The sequence below is a fragment of the Callithrix jacchus genome, chromosome 12, assembly GCF_049354715.1.
Source record: "Callithrix jacchus isolate 240 chromosome 12, calJac240_pri, whole genome shotgun sequence".
Classification (NCBI taxonomy): Eukaryota; Metazoa; Chordata; class Mammalia; order Primates; family Cebidae; genus Callithrix; species Callithrix jacchus.
The window spans coordinates 53,439,687-53,460,875 of NC_133513.1; the positions used below are offsets into that span (position 1 = coordinate 53,439,687).

The 21,189-nt window shown below is 36.5% G+C and overlaps 1 protein-coding gene across 8 annotated transcripts in view; it reads left to right on the forward strand.

Annotated features, from left to right (window-relative positions):
* Window positions 1-257: 257 nt before the first annotated feature.
* Window positions 258-21,189, forward strand: part of LOC144578662 (uncharacterized) — a 277,455-nt gene continuing 256,523 nt past the window's right edge. For 7 of the 8 annotated variants that reach the window (XR_013524884.1, XR_013524885.1, XM_078345527.1 and 4 more), the window contains exon 1: window positions 15,719-15,969. Coding sequence is in view for 6 of the 8 variants with exons in the window: in XM_078345527.1 (XP_078201653.1) it covers window positions 15,802-15,969 (168 nt within the window). In the remaining 2 variants the exon portion in view is untranslated. Of the gene's footprint in view, window positions 398-15,718; window positions 15,970-21,189 lie in introns of those variants that run through there. The other variant, XM_078345530.1, reaches the window with a different exon arrangement.

Below are 21,189 nucleotides of genomic sequence, written 5' to 3' on the forward strand. Positions count from 1 at the left end.
TGGAGACAAGGAAAGAGACTAGGCAGAGACTACTATAATAGTTCCAGGCAAACAGAATAAAATCCTGGATTAGAGTTGGTCAGGGACTAGAGAGAAGGACAAAGATACAAGAAATGTTTTATAAATAAAATCTGTCAAGTGCTTGCTCATAGGGATAGGGCAAATACAGCTGGCGGACTGCCGCAGCATCTGTTCCAAGAAAGCTGGTCTTGGGGGCATGTGGGACTTTAAGAACTGCGCAGGCTAACTAAGACAACACAGTAGAGGGAGAAATGTAGTCTGAGAGCCAAGAATCTCACCATGGAAACAGTCTCCAGGAGCCAAGCATAGAAGATAATCCAGAGGTAAAAGAGAGGTCCCAGGTCACTGCAGTAAGAAGCTCATGAGATTTGGTGAGGTAAGAATGAACTGCTGGTTGGGGCAAATAATTCAGGACTGAGATGAGCAGGAGATAATCTCTCACTCTGAAGTGGTGCTAGCATGGAAAGATCTGATGATATACGGGCTCATATAAACTCAGATGCAAGCAGTAGCACTAGGAATTATTTCAGGAATTCTACCTGAGCAATTCAAAGCAGTGTGATTTTAACATAAGTAGCTGAGACAGAAAACGATGTAGGCATAGCAATACTAAGTTTACTCTTGGGCGTGATGAATCAGAAGCACCTACGTGCTAATGGCACTTGTTGCATGTAAAGCTGTAGAGCTTAAATTTGGAGATAAAATGTTGAGACTGACAGTATGTAGCTTTAGTTGAAGCCACAATACTGGATGAAAAGAATGTGGCTGTGGAGATTCTCGTGAAAAACACTTCAGGAGAAGGTAGAAAGAGCTGACTCACTAAAAGAGAAAGGTTGGTTGGAGAAGTAGGAAGAAAGTCAAAGGAGAATAAAGTTTTCAGAGTGGGCAGATGCTTAAGGTCAAATGCTACAGGGAAGTGAATTAAGAAAAAAGAATAGAACAGAAAAGGCTGTTGGCTATTTGTTGGAAATCTTGGGTTAAAAGAGTAGTGTGGATAAAACCCAGAATAAGCTGAGTTAATAACTGGATGGAAGGCGTTGTCAAGACTTCTGATAATAAAAAGAGAAGAGAGAGATTGTGTTAACTGTAGGAAAATGTACAGCAGAAGGAAAATGATTTAAGAATGAGAAATATTTAGAGATATTTGAGGTCAGAAGAAAAGCCAGTACAGTGTGAAAGTGTTAGGAGATACAGGAAAGGGTAGGATAGTGCTTCGCACATTAACCTGAAAACAATGATCACCTGCAGCTACTTGTTAGCTACATTCTTGGACTTTTCAAATTAACATTTCCACTAGAGCACCCTGGGAATCTGAACATTTAATAAGCACACCTGATGATTCTTATAATCGGGCAGGTTTAAAAGATTGCTCTCGGGATTTTTGAGATTAGAACAGTGGTCCACAAACTTGACTGCCCACTGAAATCAACTGAGAAGCTTTAAAATATACCAGTGCCTGTGCCCCATAGATGTTGATTTAATTGGACTGGGGTTCTGCCTGAGTGTTGGGAATCGTACCATTTTCATGGGGGGGATTCTAATGCCCAGCCAAGTTTGAAATGTAGATTTGAGAAGATGAAGATGAGTTAAAATAAGATTGGAGGAAGAAGAGAGGAAAATATGGTGGTTCCATGCTTCCATGACCTCTATTATGCTGGAGAGAAAAGACAATCACCTGTTGGGAGTAAAGTGACATCAGTGGAGTGGTGGGTTTAGGGAAAGGAGCAAAGGGAGTGAACAGGAATATAGGGTTTAATAGCTCTAAGGATGTCATGACACAATATCCTTTTTTCAACAGAGCATTTATCTATTCACAAAGTAAAGAGGTGAATGTAGTGCCAGGTTGGTAGGGCATGCAGCAGTTGAACCAGGGAGAGAAGACTTGAAATGAAATAGAGTTGTACTAAAATCATTTAAGAAGGCATGGTGGGAATGTAAATGGATATAGCTGTTAATTAAAACAGTATGGAGGTTGCTCAAAAAAATAAAAAATGGAACTTACCATATAATCTAGTAAACCCTTATCTGGGGACATAGTCAAAAAAAACAAAATTAGTACCTCATAACCTCATAAAGATGTCCGCACTCCCACGTTCATTGCAGTATTCGTCACAATGATCAAGATATGGATACTATTCGGCCTTAAATGAAAGGAAATTAATTCTGCCATTTATGATAATATGGACAAACTTGGAGATCCTTATTCTAAAGATCACTTAGAGATCCTTATTCTAGCGTATAATGTCAGAAACAGAAAAATACTGCTTGATCCCACTTATATGTTAAATCTAAAGAGAGGCTAATACATAGAAACAGTAAAATGGTAATTACCTTCCGTGGCAAGAATGGGACAGAATAAGATGTATGCCAAAGGATACAAATTTATAGTTAAGTAAGATGAATAAATCTAGAGATCTAATGTACAGCGTGAGGACTACTGTTAATGATATTGTATTATATACCGAAAAATTGCTAAGAGTAGATTGTAGATGGAGGTAAGAATGAACTACTGGTTGGGGCAAATAATTCAGATTATTACCACGGATGCTCTGCTGTGTGAAAGGTCTTAGCATTTAAAAATAACTGTGAGTAATGGATAAGTTAATTTGCTTGAGCGTAGCAAGTATTTCACTGAGCATATGTATATCAAAACATCATGTTTTACACCTTAAATATATACAACAAAAATAAGCAAATGATAAAAAGGAGACATAATTACAGGTGAACTGTTGTGATTAGTAAATCACAATTTTAGTTTATGATCTTGGAACTTCAAGTCCACAAAATATGGCCACAGGGATGACTTGGCCAGGTGAAGTAGAGGCACATACCATTGGAGTAGAGTTGGTTAAACAACTGTGACGTTTGAGTTTTGGGATTTGGGACTGCTTAGTGGGGTAATAACCTGAACACTAGAGTTGTCAAACTTGGCTTTTACACTTACTAGCTGTGTAACCCTGGGCAAGTTATTTAACCCATGGAAGACTCAACTTTTTCATCTATAAAACAAGCGTTGTGATAATTATAGGAAAGTTAATGAATGAGATAATAGTCAACAATGTAGAATAAAATGCTGGAGGAAAGACCCAACAGGACAAGAAAACAAGAGAAGCTTTTGAATTGATTAGTAAGATGGTTATTGGTGATGAATATCAACAGTGTTGAAGCAGGAGCCAGATTACAAGGGGCTACAGAGGAAGGTCATGAAGTAGAGTTTCATGAAAAGAGCTCTTTTATGGTATATTTATGCAAAGCCATTGAAGACTTTTTGGACTATAGTGATTATTATAGGACTATTGTGATTCACATTAAACCATTCAACTGGGTAGACACTTTTGTACCCAAGAAAAGCTATCTATTATTGCTACTACTACTGTTCGCAATACCACAATTTTGCTAGTGATAATCACTGGGCTGGGAAATAGGAATACTATCTGCTTTAAGAATTTGGTAATTGTGTTGAATAAATAAAGAATATGTGGTATGTGTCCAGGAGTGGAGAAAATACTATATTTGAAATCAAAGATGGGGTATGGTAGCTGTGCCAGCAACCTAAGTCTATCAGACAGTATTCTGACTATTTTGTTGTCATGCTCTCTGCTAAAATGGAGTTTCATGACAAGTCTATTTATAATTATTTTTTAAACTTGAGGCCATTCTAAACTCGATGAATGCCTTTATATCTACGTTATGTTTCTATGCAGCTCCTCAGTTTATGTTGCTGACCTACTCAATCCAATATGACTAAATGCTGGCAGGAATGGGGGAGGGGAGAGGAAGAGTGAGAGAATCCATCACAAAACAAGAGAGAGAATGAGATAAAATCAGAAATAAAAACTTTCATTAAAGGTTCTGAACCCTACTAGGCACATATATAACTCCTATAACTTGACAATGCACTTTAGTATATAGAAGAAGAGATTATTACCACAGATGCTCTGCTGTGTGAAAGGTCTGGACTCTTGAGAAGATGCAAAATGCAGCATTGCTGAGAGGGATGTGGTAGACGTTGCAGTTAGGGAAAAATATTCTAACCTCTATCTTAGGGTCAATCATGCAGAAAGCCTAGTTATTTCTACAAGGAGAGCAGAAACAATCTCCAAAACAATGAAGGCTTCACAGTTTGGGAAGAAAGGTTTAATGGAACACTTGGTTTTAAATAACTCCAGTGGGATCATCAGACCACTGGGACAGATGGCTTTTCGTTGGCAGGACTGGAAACAATGGATGGAAGTTGAAGGGTAGGAGATGTCAGGTCTACATAAAAAAGGGCATTTGTGCAGCCAGAGATACCAGAGGTAAAAACATAGTCTTCTTGGGAAACAGTGATTTTTTTTCTTTGTTTGTTTGTAATTACAGACCCACTAAATGAGATAAATGACCAACTTCTTAGAAAATTGTGGAGGGGTTTAACATTGCAAAAGGATAGTAGATTCCTGTTTTCTTTGGATGCTGAGATATTTCTTTTGATGTCTTAAAAAAACAAACAAACAACAAACAAACTAAGGCTATGTGTAATACTCACATTCTAAGATAACCTTTATTCTTCCTTGTAGTAACCCAAGATGGGGTTGGTCAATGTTCTGTCTACATAGGCAGCAGGATATTGTGGAAAGAATTCTGTATAAAAGCTTTAAGGATACATTTTTGGAGAAGAGTGGTTCCTATTTATTGAGATATATGATGTTAGAGCATATATTACAGACTTTTTGTAGTTCATTACATTTAATTTTCACAAAAGAATCATGAGATGAGTATAATTACTATTCGTTAAACGAAGATAATGAGGGGTTAAGGAAGTTAAGTTATCCATGATAACAGCTAGAAAACCAATATTTGAAGATTTATCTTATCCTATGGTCTGAACTCTTAGTCACTATATATGTTTTCTTAGCATCTGCCACTGACTAGGTGCCTGCCTTGTACGTGAGCCTCAAAGTTTTTATCTTTAGTACTAGCTCTTATTCATGCTATAAAATAAGAGAGGATTGTTCTAAAATTATATGTGGGGACTTCTGCGTAGCTAAACGTAATAGCAGAAATAGCAGGAATCTAAGTGTACATCTTCCTAAATATTCTTTTAAAACAATAGAGTACGATAACAACAACAACCACAACTGCACAAACCCCATACTCTCAACATAACTAGAAGATAGAATTACCAAACTTTAAAATAATTGTAGAAAGAAAAATTGCCAAATCTCAGTGAGCTGTCATTCACGATCCCACTATAAGCTTTACAAAGGAACAAGGATAGCCCGAGAAAAACTAGAAGAAAAGGAGAAGATGGGAACCAAAGGTGGACATAAACTTGTCTGAAACCACAGCCAGGAAGAGAGTCTATCTTAAGTGTGAAACTGTTAGAAATTTTTATTGATAGATCTAATTACCGATGACAAGAAAAATTCTAAAAGTAGATACGATTTGAAGTCGCAGACTTTGAAAGATGGCTTCAGGAACAGAAAGAGGCAAAGAAGAAAGGGAAGGAGCCATTTGACAGCTACGTGGTTATGAGGGAAAGAGGTGAAGAGGAATCTTTTAGAGTATCACAAGACAACAAACTAATAAAAACAAAAAATAGGGGACACAGAACATCTCCCCTACATAGGCACACATGCACATACACACTTAAAATCCACTAAAGAAATTGGACTTTTCTACACTGGCAGAAGAGGGCAACATTGAATTTAAAATATTCTTTTTTAAATGACACAATATCAAGCAATAGAAATATTCTAAATAGCAGCAAATCTTTAAATGGAAGACAACTAAAAAGTATGCTTAGAGTTATTTTAAAAATCAGAAAACAAGAGTCAACACATTTCAGGCTTATAAAATTCTCCCTCAAATAATAACCGTGTGGTAGAAAAAACCCTGAAAGACAAAACTGTGAAGTTAATTAAATATACTGAAGCTAGCATTTGGGAATATGGAAAATCACCTTGAATGAGAGATTTAAGAAACAATAATAGAAATAGATAAAAAGTAGAAAAAAAGTAAAAAGAGTGGATTGAACCAGGGAAAGAAAAAGAAAAAAATTTAAAAATCAAAATTATTTTAGAAATGGAGACTGAATTACAAGATGTTCAGGGGACAGTGGATTCAAACAAATTTAATAAGAGGCGTAGAACAGCACTCTCCCATTTTATAATTAAAGGAATAACAAAGACAATGAAAATTAGATAAAGAAAAAAAGTCAGAGAAAATGTGTTAACAAAATCATACAGAGAAGAAATAACATACATATAATTGGAGTTCTTGACCAAAGAATGTAAAATAATGAAACACATTTAATATTTAAAACTGTAATTATATACCATTTTCCAAAAACAAAAGATAAAATGAATTTTTATATTGAAAGGACCTGGGTAGTTCTTGAGAAATGAGCCCAGGATGACCAACACTGAGTCGTACCTTATAAAACTCTTAGACTTCAAAGACAAGAGGAAAATCCTCCATGCTTCCCTGCAAGTAAATAAATAAACAACTTACAAGGACAAAACTATCAGCTGGCATTATGCTTCTCTAAACAATATATGAAGCAATGCAACAATGAATAAGTATTTTTTTAAATGAAGAAAGAATTCATGGAGGGAAATGTGGACCAAATGTTTTATTCCTAATCAAGCAATGTTTTAAAAGTAAAGAACTCTAAAAAACAATTTTAAACATACCAGAACTTAGTGAATTCTGTAACCATTAGCACTCTTCAGAAATCTACTAGAGGAAAATATGCATTTGACCAAGAGAAACTTGAAAAACTTGTGAAAAAAGACTGCTGGTAACTATATGAGAGAAACAGAGAGTGCAGTTATAAGATTTCAGCAAAGGTGGATGAAGACAGAAGGTAAATGTTCAAATATCTATTATAATATCTAAAGAAAAGGATAAAAAATGAGAGGGAAATAAGTAGAATAAAACTCACTTTTTCATAGATTGTATTTGCTAAGGGACTCTACTGAAAAATGACAAATAAGAATACTAAAAGATTAAATGAGAAAATTAGTGAACAAGGGAATTAAAAACGCTTAAATGGAAAGATAATCACAAATGAATACTAAATGCATCTTTAAATACAGAAACATTATTTTTTTAAATTTTCATGGATACATAGTAGGTGTATGAATTTATGGGGTTCATAAAATATTTTGATATAAAATTAAAATGTGTAATAATCACATCAGGATAAATGGGGTATCCCTTACCTCAAGCATTTATCCTTTCTTGATGTAACAGGCACAAATGAGATTATATCTCATTATGGCTTAGATTTGCATTTCTCTGATGATTAGTGATGTTGAGCATCTTTTCATATACCTGTTTGCCATTTGCATGTCTTCTTTTGAGAAATGTCTAGTCATATCTTTTGCCCATTTTTAAGCTGGATTATTATATATTTTTTCCTATAGAGTTGTCTCAGCTCCTTTTATATTCTGGTTATTAATTCGTTGACAGATGAATAGTTTGCAAATATTTTCTCCCATTTTGTGGATTGTCTCTTCACTTTGTTCATTGTTTACTTTGCTGTGCTTATGTGTGTTTTTTTTAAAACAAGGTCAATATTGTTTTCTACTTTTCTTTTTAAATTTTATTTATTTTTTATTTTTGTTGCATTTTAGGTTTTGGGGTACATGTGAAGAACATGCAAGATTGTTGCATAGGTACACACATAGCAGTGTGATGTGCTGCCTTCCTCCCCATCATCTATGTCTGGCATTTCTCCCCATGCTATCTCTCCCCAATTCCCCACCCCCCCACTGTCCCTCCCCCTATTTTCCCCTGATAGACCCCAGTGTGTGATGTTACCCTCCCTGTGTCCATGTGTTCTCATTGTTCAACTCCCACCTATGAGTGAGAACATGCGATGTTTGATTTTCTGTTCTTGTGTCAGTTTGCTGAGAATGATGGTTTCCAGGTTCATTCATGTCCCTACAAAGGACACGAACTCATCGTTTTTGATTGCTGCATAATATTCCATGATGTATATATGCCACATTTTCCCTGTCCAGTCTATCATTGAGGGGCATTTCAGTTGGTTTCAGGTCTTTGCTATTGTAAACAGTGCTGCAATGAACATTCGTGTGCATGTGTCCTTATAGTAGAACAATTTATAGTCCTTTGGATATATACCCAGTAATGGGATTGCTGGGTCAAATGGAATTTCTATTTCTAGGTCCTTGAGGAATCGCCACACTGTCTTCCACAATGGTTGAATTACTTTGCACTCCCACCAGCAGTGTAAAAGTGTTCCTAGTTCTTCATGTCCTCTCCAGCATCTGTTATCTCCAGACTTTTTAATGGTTGCCATTCTAACTGGCGTGAGATGGTATCTCTAGGTAGTTTTGATTTGCATTTCTCTAATGACCAGTGATGATGAGCATTTTTTCATATGTTTGTTGGCCTCATGTATGTTTTCTTTTGTAAAGTGTCTGTTCACATCCATTGCCCACTTTTGAATGGGCTTGTCTTTTTCTTGTAAATCTGTTTTAGTTCTTTGTAGATTCTGGATATCAGCCCTTTGTCAGATGGGTATATTGCAAAATTTTTTTTCCCATTCTGTTGGTTTCTGATTCACTCTAATGACTGTTTCTTTTGCTTTGCAGAAGCTGTGAACTTTGATTAGGTCCCATTTTATTTTGGCTTTTGTTGCCAATGCTTTTGGTGTTTTAGTCATGAAGTCCTTGCCTATGCCTATGTCCTGAATGGTATTACTTAGGTTTTCTTCTAGGCTTTTATGGTGTTAGGTCTTATGTTTAAGTCTTTAATCCATCTGGAGTTAATTTTAGTTTATGGTGTCAGGAAGGGGTCCAGTTTCTGCTTTCTGCACATGGCTACCCAGTTTTCCCAAGACCATTTATTAAACAGGGACTCCTTGCACCATTGCTTGTTTTTGTCAGGTTTGTCAAAGATCAGATGGTTGTAGATGTGTGGTGTTGCCTCTGAGGCCTCTGTTCTGTTCCGTTGGTCTATATCTCTGTTTTGATACCAGTACCATGCTGTTTTGATTACTGTAGCCTTGTTGTATAGTTTGTAGTCCAGGAGTGTGATGCTTCCCACTTTTTTTTTTTTTTTGCTTAGAATTGATTTGGCTATTCAGTCTCTCTTTTGGTTCTATATGAAGTTTAAGGTGATTTTTTTCCAGTTCTCTGAAGAAGGTCATTGGTAGCTTGATGGGGATAGTGTCAAATCTATAAATTACTTAGGGCAGTATGGCCATTTTCACATTATTGATACTTCCTAACCATGAACATGGAATGTTTCTCCATCTGTTTGTGTCCTCTCTTATTTCATTGAGTAGTTGTTTTTAGTTCTCCTTGAAGAGGTCCTTTACATCCTTTGTTAGTTGTATTCCCAGGTATTTTATTCTGTTTGTAGCAATTGTGAATGGCAGTTCATTCTTGATTTGGCTATCCTTAAGTCTGTTATTGGTGTATAGGGATGCTTGTTATTTATGCACTTTGATTTTGTATCCTGAGACTTTGCTGAAGTTGCAGATCAGTTTCAGGAGATTTTGGGCTGAGACGATGAGGTCTTCTAGATATACAATCATGTCGTCTGCGAAGAGAGAAAATTTGACTTCCTCCTTTCCTATTTGAATACCCTTTATTTCTTTTCCTTGCCTGATTGCTCTGGCTAGAACTTCCAATACTATATTGAATAGGAGTGGTGAGAGAGAGCATCCTTGTCTAGTGCCAGATTTCAAAGGGAATGCTTCCAGTTTTTGACCATTCAGTATGATATTGGCTGTTGGTTTGTCATAAATAGCTTTTATTATTTTGAGATACGTTCTGTCAATACCTAGTTTATTGAGGGTTTTTAGCACAAAGAGATGTTGAATTTTGTCAAAGGTCTGCATCAATTGAGATAATCATGTGGTTTTGTATTTGGTTCTGCTTATGTGGTAAATTACATTTATAGACTTAAATTTCCATAGGTTTTTGGTGAACAGGTGGTATTTGGTTCTTTGAGCAAGTTCTTTAGTGGTGATTTATGAGATTTTGGCACATCCATCACCCGAGCCATATAAACTGAACCCAATTTGTAGTATTTTATCCCTCATCCCACTCCCACCCTTCCCCCAGAGTCCCCAGAGTCCATTATGTTATTCTTTTGCCTTTGCATCCTCATATCTTAGCTCCCAATTTGAAGTGAGAACAAGCAGTGCTTGCTTTTCCATTCTTGAGTTACTTCACTTAAAATAAGAGTCTCCACTCCCATTAATTCATTCCTTCTTATGGCTGAGTAGTATTCTATTGTATATATATTCCACAGTTTCTTTATGTACTAGTTGATTGATGGGCATTTGGGTTGGTTCCACATTTTTGCAATTGTGAAATGTACTGCTATAAACATGTGTGTACAAGTGTCTTTTTTGTATAATGCCTTTTTTCCCTCTGGGTAAATAACCAGTAGTGGGATTGCTGGATCAAATTGCAGTTCTACTTTCAGTTACTTAAGGAATCTCCATACTGTTTTTCATGGTGGTTGTGCTAGTTTAAATTCCCACTGGCAGAGTAGAAGTGTTCCCTTTTCACTACATCCGCACCAACAACTGTTAGTTTTTGTTTTCTTTTGTTTTTATTATGGCCTTTCTTGTAGGAGTAAGATAGTATTGCATTGTGGTTTTGATTTGCGTTTTCATGATAATTAGTGATATTGAGCATTTTTTCACGTTTGTTGGCCATTTGTATATCTTCTTTTGAGGATTGTCTATTCATGTCCTTAGCCCACTTTTTGATGGGATTACTTGCTTTTTTCCTGAAAATTTGTTTGAGTTTGTTGTAAATTCTGGATATTAGTCCTTTGTCAGATGTATAGATTGGAAAAATTTTCTTACACTCTGTGGATTGTCTGTTAACTCTGCTGACTGTTCCTTTCACTGCACAAAAGCTTTTTAGTTTAATTAAGTCCCACCTATTTATCTGTTTTCATTGCATTTGCTTTTGGGTTCTTGGTCATGAAATCCTTGCCTAAGCCAATGTCGAGAAGGGTTTATCCAATGTTATCTTCTAAAATGTTTACAGTTTCAGATCTTAGATTTAATCCTTGATCCATCTTGAGTTGATTTTCGTATAATGTGAAATATAAGGATTCAGTTTTATTCTACTACATGTGGCTTGCCAATTATTCCAGCACCATTTGTTGAATAGGGCATCCTTTCCTCTCCTTCATGTTGTTGTTTGCTTTGTTGAAGATCAGTTGGCTGTAAGTATTTGGGTTCACTTCTGGGTTCCCTATTCTGTTCTTTTGATCTATGTGCCTATTTTTATACCAGAACCATGATGTTTTTGTGACTATGGCTTTAGAGTATGGTTTGAAATCAGATAACATGATGCCTCCAGATTTGTTCTTTTTGCTTAGTCTTGCTTTAGATGTGTGGGCTCTGTTTTGATTCCATATGAATTTTAGAATTGTTTTTTCTAGTTCTGTTTTTTCTAGAATCATGGTGGTATTTTGATGGGAATGGTATTGAATTTGTAGATTGCTTTTGGCAGTATAGTTATTTTAACAATATTGATTCTACCCATCCATGAGCATGTGATGTGTTTTCATTTTTTTATACAGTAGTCTATGATTTCTTTCAGCAGTGTTTTGTAGTTTTCCTTGTAGAGATCTTTCATCTCCTTGGTTAGGTATATTCCTAAGAATTTTATATTTTTGCATCTATTGTAAAGCGGTTTGAGTTCTGTGTTCATTTCTTTCTTCTATTGAAGAAAGTTTCTATTGTATATATACAATAGAAAATGCAAATCAAAACCACAATGCAACACTATCTTACTCCTACAAGAAAGACCATAATAAAAACAAAACAAAAACTAACAGATGTTGGTGTGGATGTGGTGAAAAGGGAACATTTCTACCCTGCCAGTGGGAATTTAAACTAGCACAACCACCATGAAAAACAGTATGGAGATTCCTTAAGTAACTGAAAGTAGAACTACAATTTGATCCAGCAATCCCACTACTGGTTATTTACCCAGAGGGAAAAAAGGCATTATACAAAAAAGACACTTGTACACACAGGTTTATAGCAGCACATTTCACAATTGCAAAAATGTGGAACCAACCCAAATGCCCATCAATCAACTAGTGTATAAAGAAACTGTGGAATATATATACAATAGAATACTACTCAGCCATAAGAAGGAATGAATTAATGGGAGTGGAGACTCTTATTTTAAGTGAAGTAACTCAAGAATGGAAAAGCAAGCACTGCTTGTTCTCACTTCAAATTGGGAGCTAAGATATGAGGATGCAAAGGCAAAAGAATGACATAATGGACTCTGGGGACTCTGGGGGAAGGGTGGGAGTGGGATGAGAGATAAAATACTACAAATTGGGTTCAGTATTTTGTTAAGTCAAGTCTCAGCTTGACTGCTTTTTGTGTATAGGAGAGCTACTAATTTGTGTACACTAATTTTGTATCTGGAAACTGATTCATTTGTCAGTTCTAGGAGCTTTTTAGAGGAGTCTTGAGGGTTTTCTAGGTATACAATCATATCATCAGCAAACAGACAGTATGACTTTCTCTTTACCAATTTGGATGCCCTTATTTCTTTCTCTTGTCTGATTGCTGTGGCTAGGACTTCCAGTACTGTGTTTAACAGAAGTGGTGCATCAGGTTTAACAGAGTGGGCATCCTTGTCTTGTTCCAGCTGTCAGAGAGAATGCTATCAACTTTTCCCCATTCAGTATTATGTTACCTGCAGGTTTGTCATAGATAGTTTTTATTACATTGAGGTGTGTTCCTTGTATGCCAGTTCTGCTCAGGGTTTTAATCATAAAGAGATGCTGAATTTTGTCAAATGCTTTTTGTGTCTATTGAGATAATCATGTTACTTTTGTTCTTAATTTTGTTTATGTGGTGTTTAGTGTTTATTAACTTGCATATGTTAAACCATCCCTGCTGTGAAACCCACTTGATCATGTTGGATTAACTTTTTGATATGTTGTTGGATTTTGTTAGCTAGTATTTTGTTAAGAATTTTTGCATCTATGTTCATCAGAGATATTGGCCTGTAGATTTGTTGTTGTTGTTATGTCTGCTGATACTGGCTTCATAGAATAATTTAGGAAGGATTTGCTCTTTCTCTATCTTGTGGAATAGTGTCAATAGGGTTTGTACCAATTCTTCTTTGAATGTCTGTCTGGTAGAATTCAGCTGTGAATCTGACTGGTCCTGGACTTTTTTTTATTGTTGAAATTATTTTATTACCATTTCAATCTCACTGCTGGTTATTGGTCTGCTCAGGGTATCTAATTCTTCCTGATTTAAGCTCAGAGGGTTGTATCTTTCCAGGAATTTATCCATCTCCTCTAGGATTTCTTGGGTATGCATGTAAGGGTGTTCATAGTAGCTTTAAATGATGGTGTCAGTTGTAATATCTCTGGTTTCATTTTTAATTGACCTTATTTGGATTTTCTCTCTTCTTTTGTGGTTAATCTTGCTAATGGCCTTTTGATTTTATTCATCTTTTTAAAGAACCAGCTTTTTGTTTCATTTATCTTTTTTGTTTGTTTGTTTCCATTTCATTTAGTTCTGCTCTGATCTTGGTTATTTCCTTTCTTCTACTGGGTTTGTGTGTGGTTTGTTCTTGTTTCTCTAGTTCCTTGAGGTGCAACTGTAGATCGCCTATTTGTGTTCTTTCAGACTTTTTGATGCAGGCATTTAGGGCTATGAACTTTCCTCTTAGCACTACCCTTATTGCATCCCAAAGGTTTTGATACTCCAGTTCAAAGAATTTTTTAATTTCCATCTTGATTTCATTGTTGGCCCAATGATCATTCAGGAGCAAGTTAGTTAATTTCCATGTATTTGCATGGTTTTGAAAGTTACTTTTGGAGTTGACTTCCGGTTTATTCCACTGTGGTCTGAGAGAGTACATGATATAATTTCAATTTTCTTAAATTTGTTGAGACTTGTTTTGTGGCATCTCATATGGTCTATCTTGAAGAAAGTGTTGATGAATAAAATGTATACTCTACAGTTATTGGGTAGAATGTTCTGTAAATACTTGCTAAGTCCATTTGTTCAAAGGTATAGTTTAAGTCCATTGTTTCTTTGTTGACTTTCTGTCTTGATGACCTGTCTAGTGCTGTCAGTGAAGTATTGAAGTATTTGCATTCAGTATTAGTATTGAGATGTGATGTACTATTCCAGTCATCGTGCTATTTGTTGCCTGTATATCTTTGTTTCTTTAATTGTCGTCTTGTGTTACAGGTCCTATGATATTTACGCTTTAAAGAGGTTATATTTCAATGTGTTTCTAGGATTTGTCTCAAGATTTAGAACTTCTTTTAGCATTTCTTATAATACTGGCTTGATAGTGGCAATTCTCTCAGCATTTCTTCATCTGAAAAAGACAGTATCTTTTCTTTATGTAGGAAGCTTAGTTTTGCCTGATATAAAATTCCTAATTGATAATTGTTTTATTTAAGTAGGTTGAAGATATGGCTTTAATCCCTTCTAGCTTCTAGGGTTTCTGCTGAGAAATCTGCTGTTAATCAGATATGTTTTCCTTTATAAGTTACCTGGTGCTTTTGCCTCACAGCTTTCAAGATCTTTTTTTCCTTTGTCTTGACTTTAGATAACTTGATGACAATGTGCCTAGGTGATGATCTTTTTGTTTCTTGTATTTAGATGTCTAGGTTTCTAGCATGGCCAGGGAAGTTTTTCTTGATTATTCTCTCAAATATGATTTCCAAACTTTTAGATTTCTCTTCTTCCTCAGAAACATGAATTATTCTTAGGTTTGATCACTTAACATAATCCCAAATTTCTTGGAGGCTCTGTTCATTTTTTTCTTATTCTTTTTTCTTTGTCTTTGTTGGAATGTATTAATTCAGAAAACTTGTCTTTGAGCTGTGGATTTCTTCTACTTGTTTGATCCTATTGCTGAGACTTTCTAGAACAGTTTGAATTTCTCTTAGTGCTTTCTTTATATCCTGAAGTTGCAATTGTTTTTTATTTATGCTATCTATTTCACTGAAGATTTCTCCTTTCATTTCTTGTATGATTTTTTTCATTTTCCTTAAATTGAACTTCACCTTTCTCTAGTACCTCCTTGATTAGCTTAATAACTGACCTTCCAAATTATTTTTCAGATATCAGGGATTGCTTCTTGGTTTGGATCCACTGCTAGTAAGCTAGTATGATTTTGGGGGGGGTGTTAAAGAACATTGTTTTGTCATATTACCAGAATTGTTATTCTGGTTCCTTCTCAAATGAGGTAAGCTATATCACTGGAAAGAAATAGGTCTTACAGCTGCTGTTCGGATTCTCTTGTCCCATGGGGTGTTCCCTTGATGTAATACTCGCCCTCTTTTCTTAGGGATGTTACTTCCTAAGAGGCAAACTATAGTGATTGTTATCTCTCTTCTATATCTAGCCACCCAGCAGGTCTACCAGGCTTCAGGCTATTGCTGGGGGTCATCTGCAGAGTCCTGTGATGGGAACTGTCTGCAGGTCTCTCAGGGATTCCAACACCTGCTCTGGTGTAGGTGATGGAGGTGAACTGGATTATGTGGAGGTCCTTAGTGTTGGTTGTTTAATTCACTATTTTTGTGCTGGATAGCCTCCTTTCAGGAGGTGGCACTTTCAAGAGAGTATCAGCTGTGGTAGTATAGGAAGGATCAGGTGGTGGGTGGACCATAGAACTCCCAAGAGTATATGCCCTTTGTCTTCTGTTACCATGGTGAGTAGAGAAGAAACATCAGATGGGGTAGGGCTAGGGATATCTGAGCTCAGACTTGCCTCGGGTAGGGCTTGCTGTGGCTGCCATGGGGGATGGTGGTGTGGTTTCCAGGTCAATGGAGGTATATTCCCAGGAGGATTATGACTGCCTCTGCTGTGTCATGCAGGTTGTCAGGAAAGTGAAAGAAAACCAGCAGTTACAGGCATCACCCAGCTCCTATGCAAAAGGGGTCTCCTATGAGACTATCCAAAAGGTCAGTCTTACTCCCACTATGTCCCCCTTAACAGCTTGGATTCTGTTTCCAGGTGGTAGGCAAACAGGGCTAAGAACTTGTCCCAGTCTACCAGCCTCTCAGCTGCAAAAGCAAGCAGGGCTTTGTGTCTACCCGCCTGTGGAGTCTCTGCAAACCGGATTCACGCCCTCTCCCAAGTTTTGGCCAGATGGCTTTGCATTTGGTTGGAATTGTTACAGAGTTCAGCTGGAGCCTTCCTTCTCCCTGTGGTCTTTTCCCAATACCCGTGGCAACTCTCCCTCAAGGACCCGTGTGAGACAAGTCTGAAATAGCTTCCCAGGGGACCCAGAGCCAATAGGTCTTTTCCCTCTGCTTCCTCTACCCCTGTATTTCACTCGACTTTCTAAATAGACTCAGCTCCAGGTAAGGTCAGATCCTTTTCCCATGATCTAGACCTTCAGGTTCCCCATTGGGAATATGTGTTTGGCAGTGGACACTCCCCCTTTCCCACTTTCACACCTGAGCACTCACTGTATTTGGGCTGTCTCCCAAGTCCTGCAGGAGCAATCTGTTTCCTTCAAAGGGTTCAAGAGTTCTCTCAGCTTTCCTGGTTCATTTCTGCAGTAGTTCTGGAACAAAACTTCATGATGCAAGTCTCCACAAACTGCTCTGCCTGTCCCAGTGGGGTGCGCTGCTGTGCATAAGTTTTTTAACTTGATGTGATCCCATTTGTTCATTTTTGTTTTGGTTACCTGTGCTTGTGAGGTATTACTCAAGAAATCTTTGCCAACTCCAATTTGCTGGAGAGCTTCTCCAATGTTTTAGTAGTTTCATAATTTGAGGTCTTGGATTTAAGTCTTTAGTCCATTTTGATTTAATTTTTGTACCTGGTGAGAGATATGGGTCTAGTTTTATTCTTCTACATATAGATATCTAGTTTTCTAAGCACCATTTATTTAAGAGATTGTCCTTTCTCCAAAGTATACTATTGGCAACTTTGTCAAAAATTAGTTTACTGTAGATGTATGGATTTGTTCCTGGGTTGTCTGTTGTCTTCCATTGGTCTATGTGTCTCTTTTTATGCCAGAACCATGCTGTTTTGGTTACTATAGCTATGTAGCATAATTTGAAGTCAAATAATGTGATTCCTCTATGGTTTTTTTTCCCCTTAGGATAGCTTTGGCTATTCTGTGTCTTTTGTGGATTCATATAATTTTTGAATCATTTTTTCTGCTTTCTGTGAAGATTGTCATTGATATTTTGATAGAAAGAGCATTGAATATGTAGATTGCTTTAGTTAATATAGAAATTTTAATAATATTGATTCTTCCAATCCATGAACATGGAATATCTTTCTGTGTATGTGTGTGTGTGTCCTCTTCTTTTCACTAATATTTTGTAGTATTTATTGTAGAGATCTTTCACTTATTTGGTTAAATTAAATCCTAGATATTTTATTTGTAGCTTTGTAAATGAGATTACTTTCTCAATTTCTTTTTCAGATTGTTTTCTGTTAGCATATAGAAATGCTACTGATTTTTGTACGTTGACATTGTATCCTACAACTGTATTGAATTTGTTTATGAGTCCTGACAGTTCTTTGTGAAGTCTTTAGTTTTTTTTTTCAAATATAAGATTATATCACTTGCAAACAAGGATATTTTGACTTTGTCCTTTTCTGGTTGCATAGCTTTTATTTCTATTTTCTGATTGCTCTAGCTAAGACTTCCAGAACTATGTCAAATAACAGTGGTGAAAGTGGGCATCCTCATCATGTTTCAGATCTTAGAGAAAAAGCGTTCAGTTTTCCCTACTCAATATAATACAGCTGTGGGTCTGTTACTGTGTTGAGGTTTTGTTTTTTTTTTTTGAGACAGAATCTCACTCTGTTGCCCAGGCTGGAGTGTAGTGGTGTGATCTTGGCTCACTGCCACCTCCACCTCCCGGGTTCAAGTGATTCTCCTGCCTCAACCTTAATGGCTGGAATTGTAGGCACCTACCACTGTGCTCAGCTTTAATTTTTGTATTTTCAGTAGAGACTGGGTTTCAACATCTTGATGGGTATGTTCTTTCTGTACCCAGGTTTTTTAGAGTTTTTATGATGAAGGCAGGTTTAATTATATCAAGTGCTTTTTAAGTATCAATTGAAATGATCATAGGGTTTTTGTCCTCCATTCTGATGATATATGTATTAAATTGATTGATTTGCATATATTGAACCATCCTTGTATCTCTGGGAGAAATCCCACTTGGTCATAATGAATGATCTTTTTACTGTATTGTTGAATTTGGTTTGCTAATGTTTTGTTGAGGATTTTTGCATCAGTGTTTATCAGGGATATCGGCCTGTAGTTTTCTTTTCTTTCTTTCCTTCTCTCTCTCTCTCTTTTTATGATGTGTCTTCAGCTGGGTTTGGTATCAGAGTAATACTGGCCTCATAGCATGAGTTTGAAAGTATTTCCTCCTCCTCCTCCTATTTTTTGGAATAGCTTTAGTAGGGTTGGTATTAGTTTTTTTAATGTTTGGAAGAATTTAGCAATAAAGACATTGAATCCCAGGCTTTTCTTTGCTGGGAGACATTTTATTACAGCTTTGATCTTGTAACTTGTTATTGGTCTGTTCAGGTTTTGGATTTCTTTATGGTTCAATCTTGGCAGGTTGTATATATTTAGGAATTTATCCATTTCTTCTAGGTTTGCCAATATCATTGCATATAGTTGCTTATAGTAGATTCTAATGATCCTTTGAATTTCTGTGGCATCAGTTTTAATGTCTCTCTATCTTTGATTTTAATTATTTAGGTCTTCTCTCTTTTTCTCTTAGACTGGCTAAAAGTTTGTCTATTTTGCTTATCTTTTCAAAACTTTTACTTTTATTGATCTTTTGTGTTGTTTTCTTAGTTTCAATTTTATTTATCTCTGCTCTGATTTTTATACTTTCTGTTCTTCAATTAATTTTGGGTTTGGTTTGCTCTTGGTTTTCTAGTTCTTTAAGATGTACCATTAGGTTGTGTATTTAAATTTTTTCTACTTTTTTGATGTAGCTTATAGCTTTAAACTTTCCTCTTAGTACTGCTTTCATTATCTCTCACAGATTTTGGCATGTTATGTTGCGATTGTCATTCATTTCAAGAAATTTTTTAATTATTTTCTTAATGTCTTCATTGTCCCACTGGTCATTCAGAAACATAATGTTTAATTTTCATGTGTTTGTATAGTTTCCAAAATTCCTCCTGTTACTGACTTTTAGTCTTATTGTGGTCGAGAAGATAGTTGATAAAGTTTCATTTTTTTATTTTTGTATTACTTGTTTTGTGACCTAACATATGATCTATTATTGAGAATAATCCATGTGCTATGGAAAAGAATGTGTATTGTATATTTATTAGATGAAATGTTCTTTAAATATATATTAGGTCCCTTGGGTCTGTAGTTACAGATTAAGGATTCTTTGTTAATTTTTCTCTCTAAATGATCTCTCTAATGCGTAGAATGAGGAGTTGACGTCTCCAGCTATAATTATATTGAGATCTAGCCCTCTCTTTAGCTCTAATGATATTTGTTTTATATGTCTGTGTGCTCCAGCATGGTTGTATACTTATTGAAAATTGTTATAGCATCTTGCTAAACTGACCCTTTATCATTATAAAATGACTTTATTGTCTCTGTTTTGTAGATTCTGTTTTGAAATCATTCTATAGGACATAAGCAGAAAATATTAATATATTTCTCTAGATTTGGGAATTTATATGCTGTTATCCCTTTGAATAAATTTTCTACTTCTATCCCTCTCTATCTTCTCTTTAAGGCCAATAACTTTTAGATTTGGCCTTTGAGGCTATTTTCTAAATCTTGTGGATATGCTTAATCCTTTATCTTCTCCCCTCTGACTGTATATTTTCAAATAGCCTGTGTTTAAACTGTTTCTTCTGCTTCATCAAATCTGCTGGTAAGAGACTCTGATGCATTCTACAGTATGCCAGCTACATTCTTTAACTCCAGAATTTCTGCTTGATTTTGAAAAATTATTTCAATCACTTTGTTAAATTTATATTATAGAATCCTACATTCTTTTATGTGTTTTATTGAATTTTGTTGAGTTTCCTCAAAGTGGTAATTTTGCAACCCCTGTCTAAAAGGTCGTATATTTCTCTCTCTCCAGGATTGGTCCCTGGTACCTTTTTTAGATCATTTATTGAGGTCATGTTTTCCTGGATGGTTTTGGTGCTTGTGGGTATTCTTCAGCATCTGGGCATTGAAGATTTAAGTATTTATTGTAATTTTTGCAGTCTGGGCCTGTTGTACCCATCCTTTTCAGAAAGGTTTTCCAGGTATTTGGAGGGACTTGGATGTTGTGATCTAAGTTTTTAGTCACAGTAGCTGTATCTGCATTTGGGGCTACCTCATGCCCAGTGATGCTATGGCTCTTGCAGACTCATAAAGGTACTGCCTTGATGATCTTAGATAAGATCCAGAATAATTCTTAGGATTATCAGGTAGAGACATTTGTTCTATTTTCTTACTTTCTTCAAAACAAACAGAGTCTCTCTCTTTTCTGAATTTTCTGAATCTTGTGGAGGGGTCATATAAGCACCCTGTGACCACTACCATTATGATTGCACTGGGTTAGACCTGAAGCCAACACAGCACTGGTTCTCACCCAAGGCCTGTGGTAACCACCTATGTTTGGTCAAGGCCCTAGGGCTTGACAATCAGCAGTTGGCATAGCCTGCCAGGATTGTGTCATTCCCTTCAGGGCAGCAAGACCCACCCTCCTCCCCCTCCCAAGTCCCAGGCAGATCTAGAGATGCTTTCCAGGAGCCAGAGCCTGGAATTGGGAACCTTAGGAGTATACTTGGTACTCTATTCTACTGAAACTGAGCTGGCACCTAAGCTACAAGTCAAAGTCCTTCCCACTCTTCCCTCCCTTTTCCATAAGCAGAGGAATTTCTCTCCATGACTGCCACTGCCCAGGCAAGTACTGCTTAGCTATTTCCCATGTTCACTAGAGGCCCAAGGACTCTTCAGTCAGCTTGTAGTAAATCCTGCCAGGCCTGGGACTCTCCTTTCAGAGCATTGGGCTCCCCTTTGGCCCAGGGCAGGTTCAAAAATACTTTGGAATCAAGAACCCCCAAAGCCTGCTTGGTACTCAACCCCACTTAGAGCTGCTATCTAAGCTGTCAAACAAAGTTCCTTTACTCTTTCTTCCTCTTTTCCCAAGCAGGAGTCTCTCCCTGTAGTC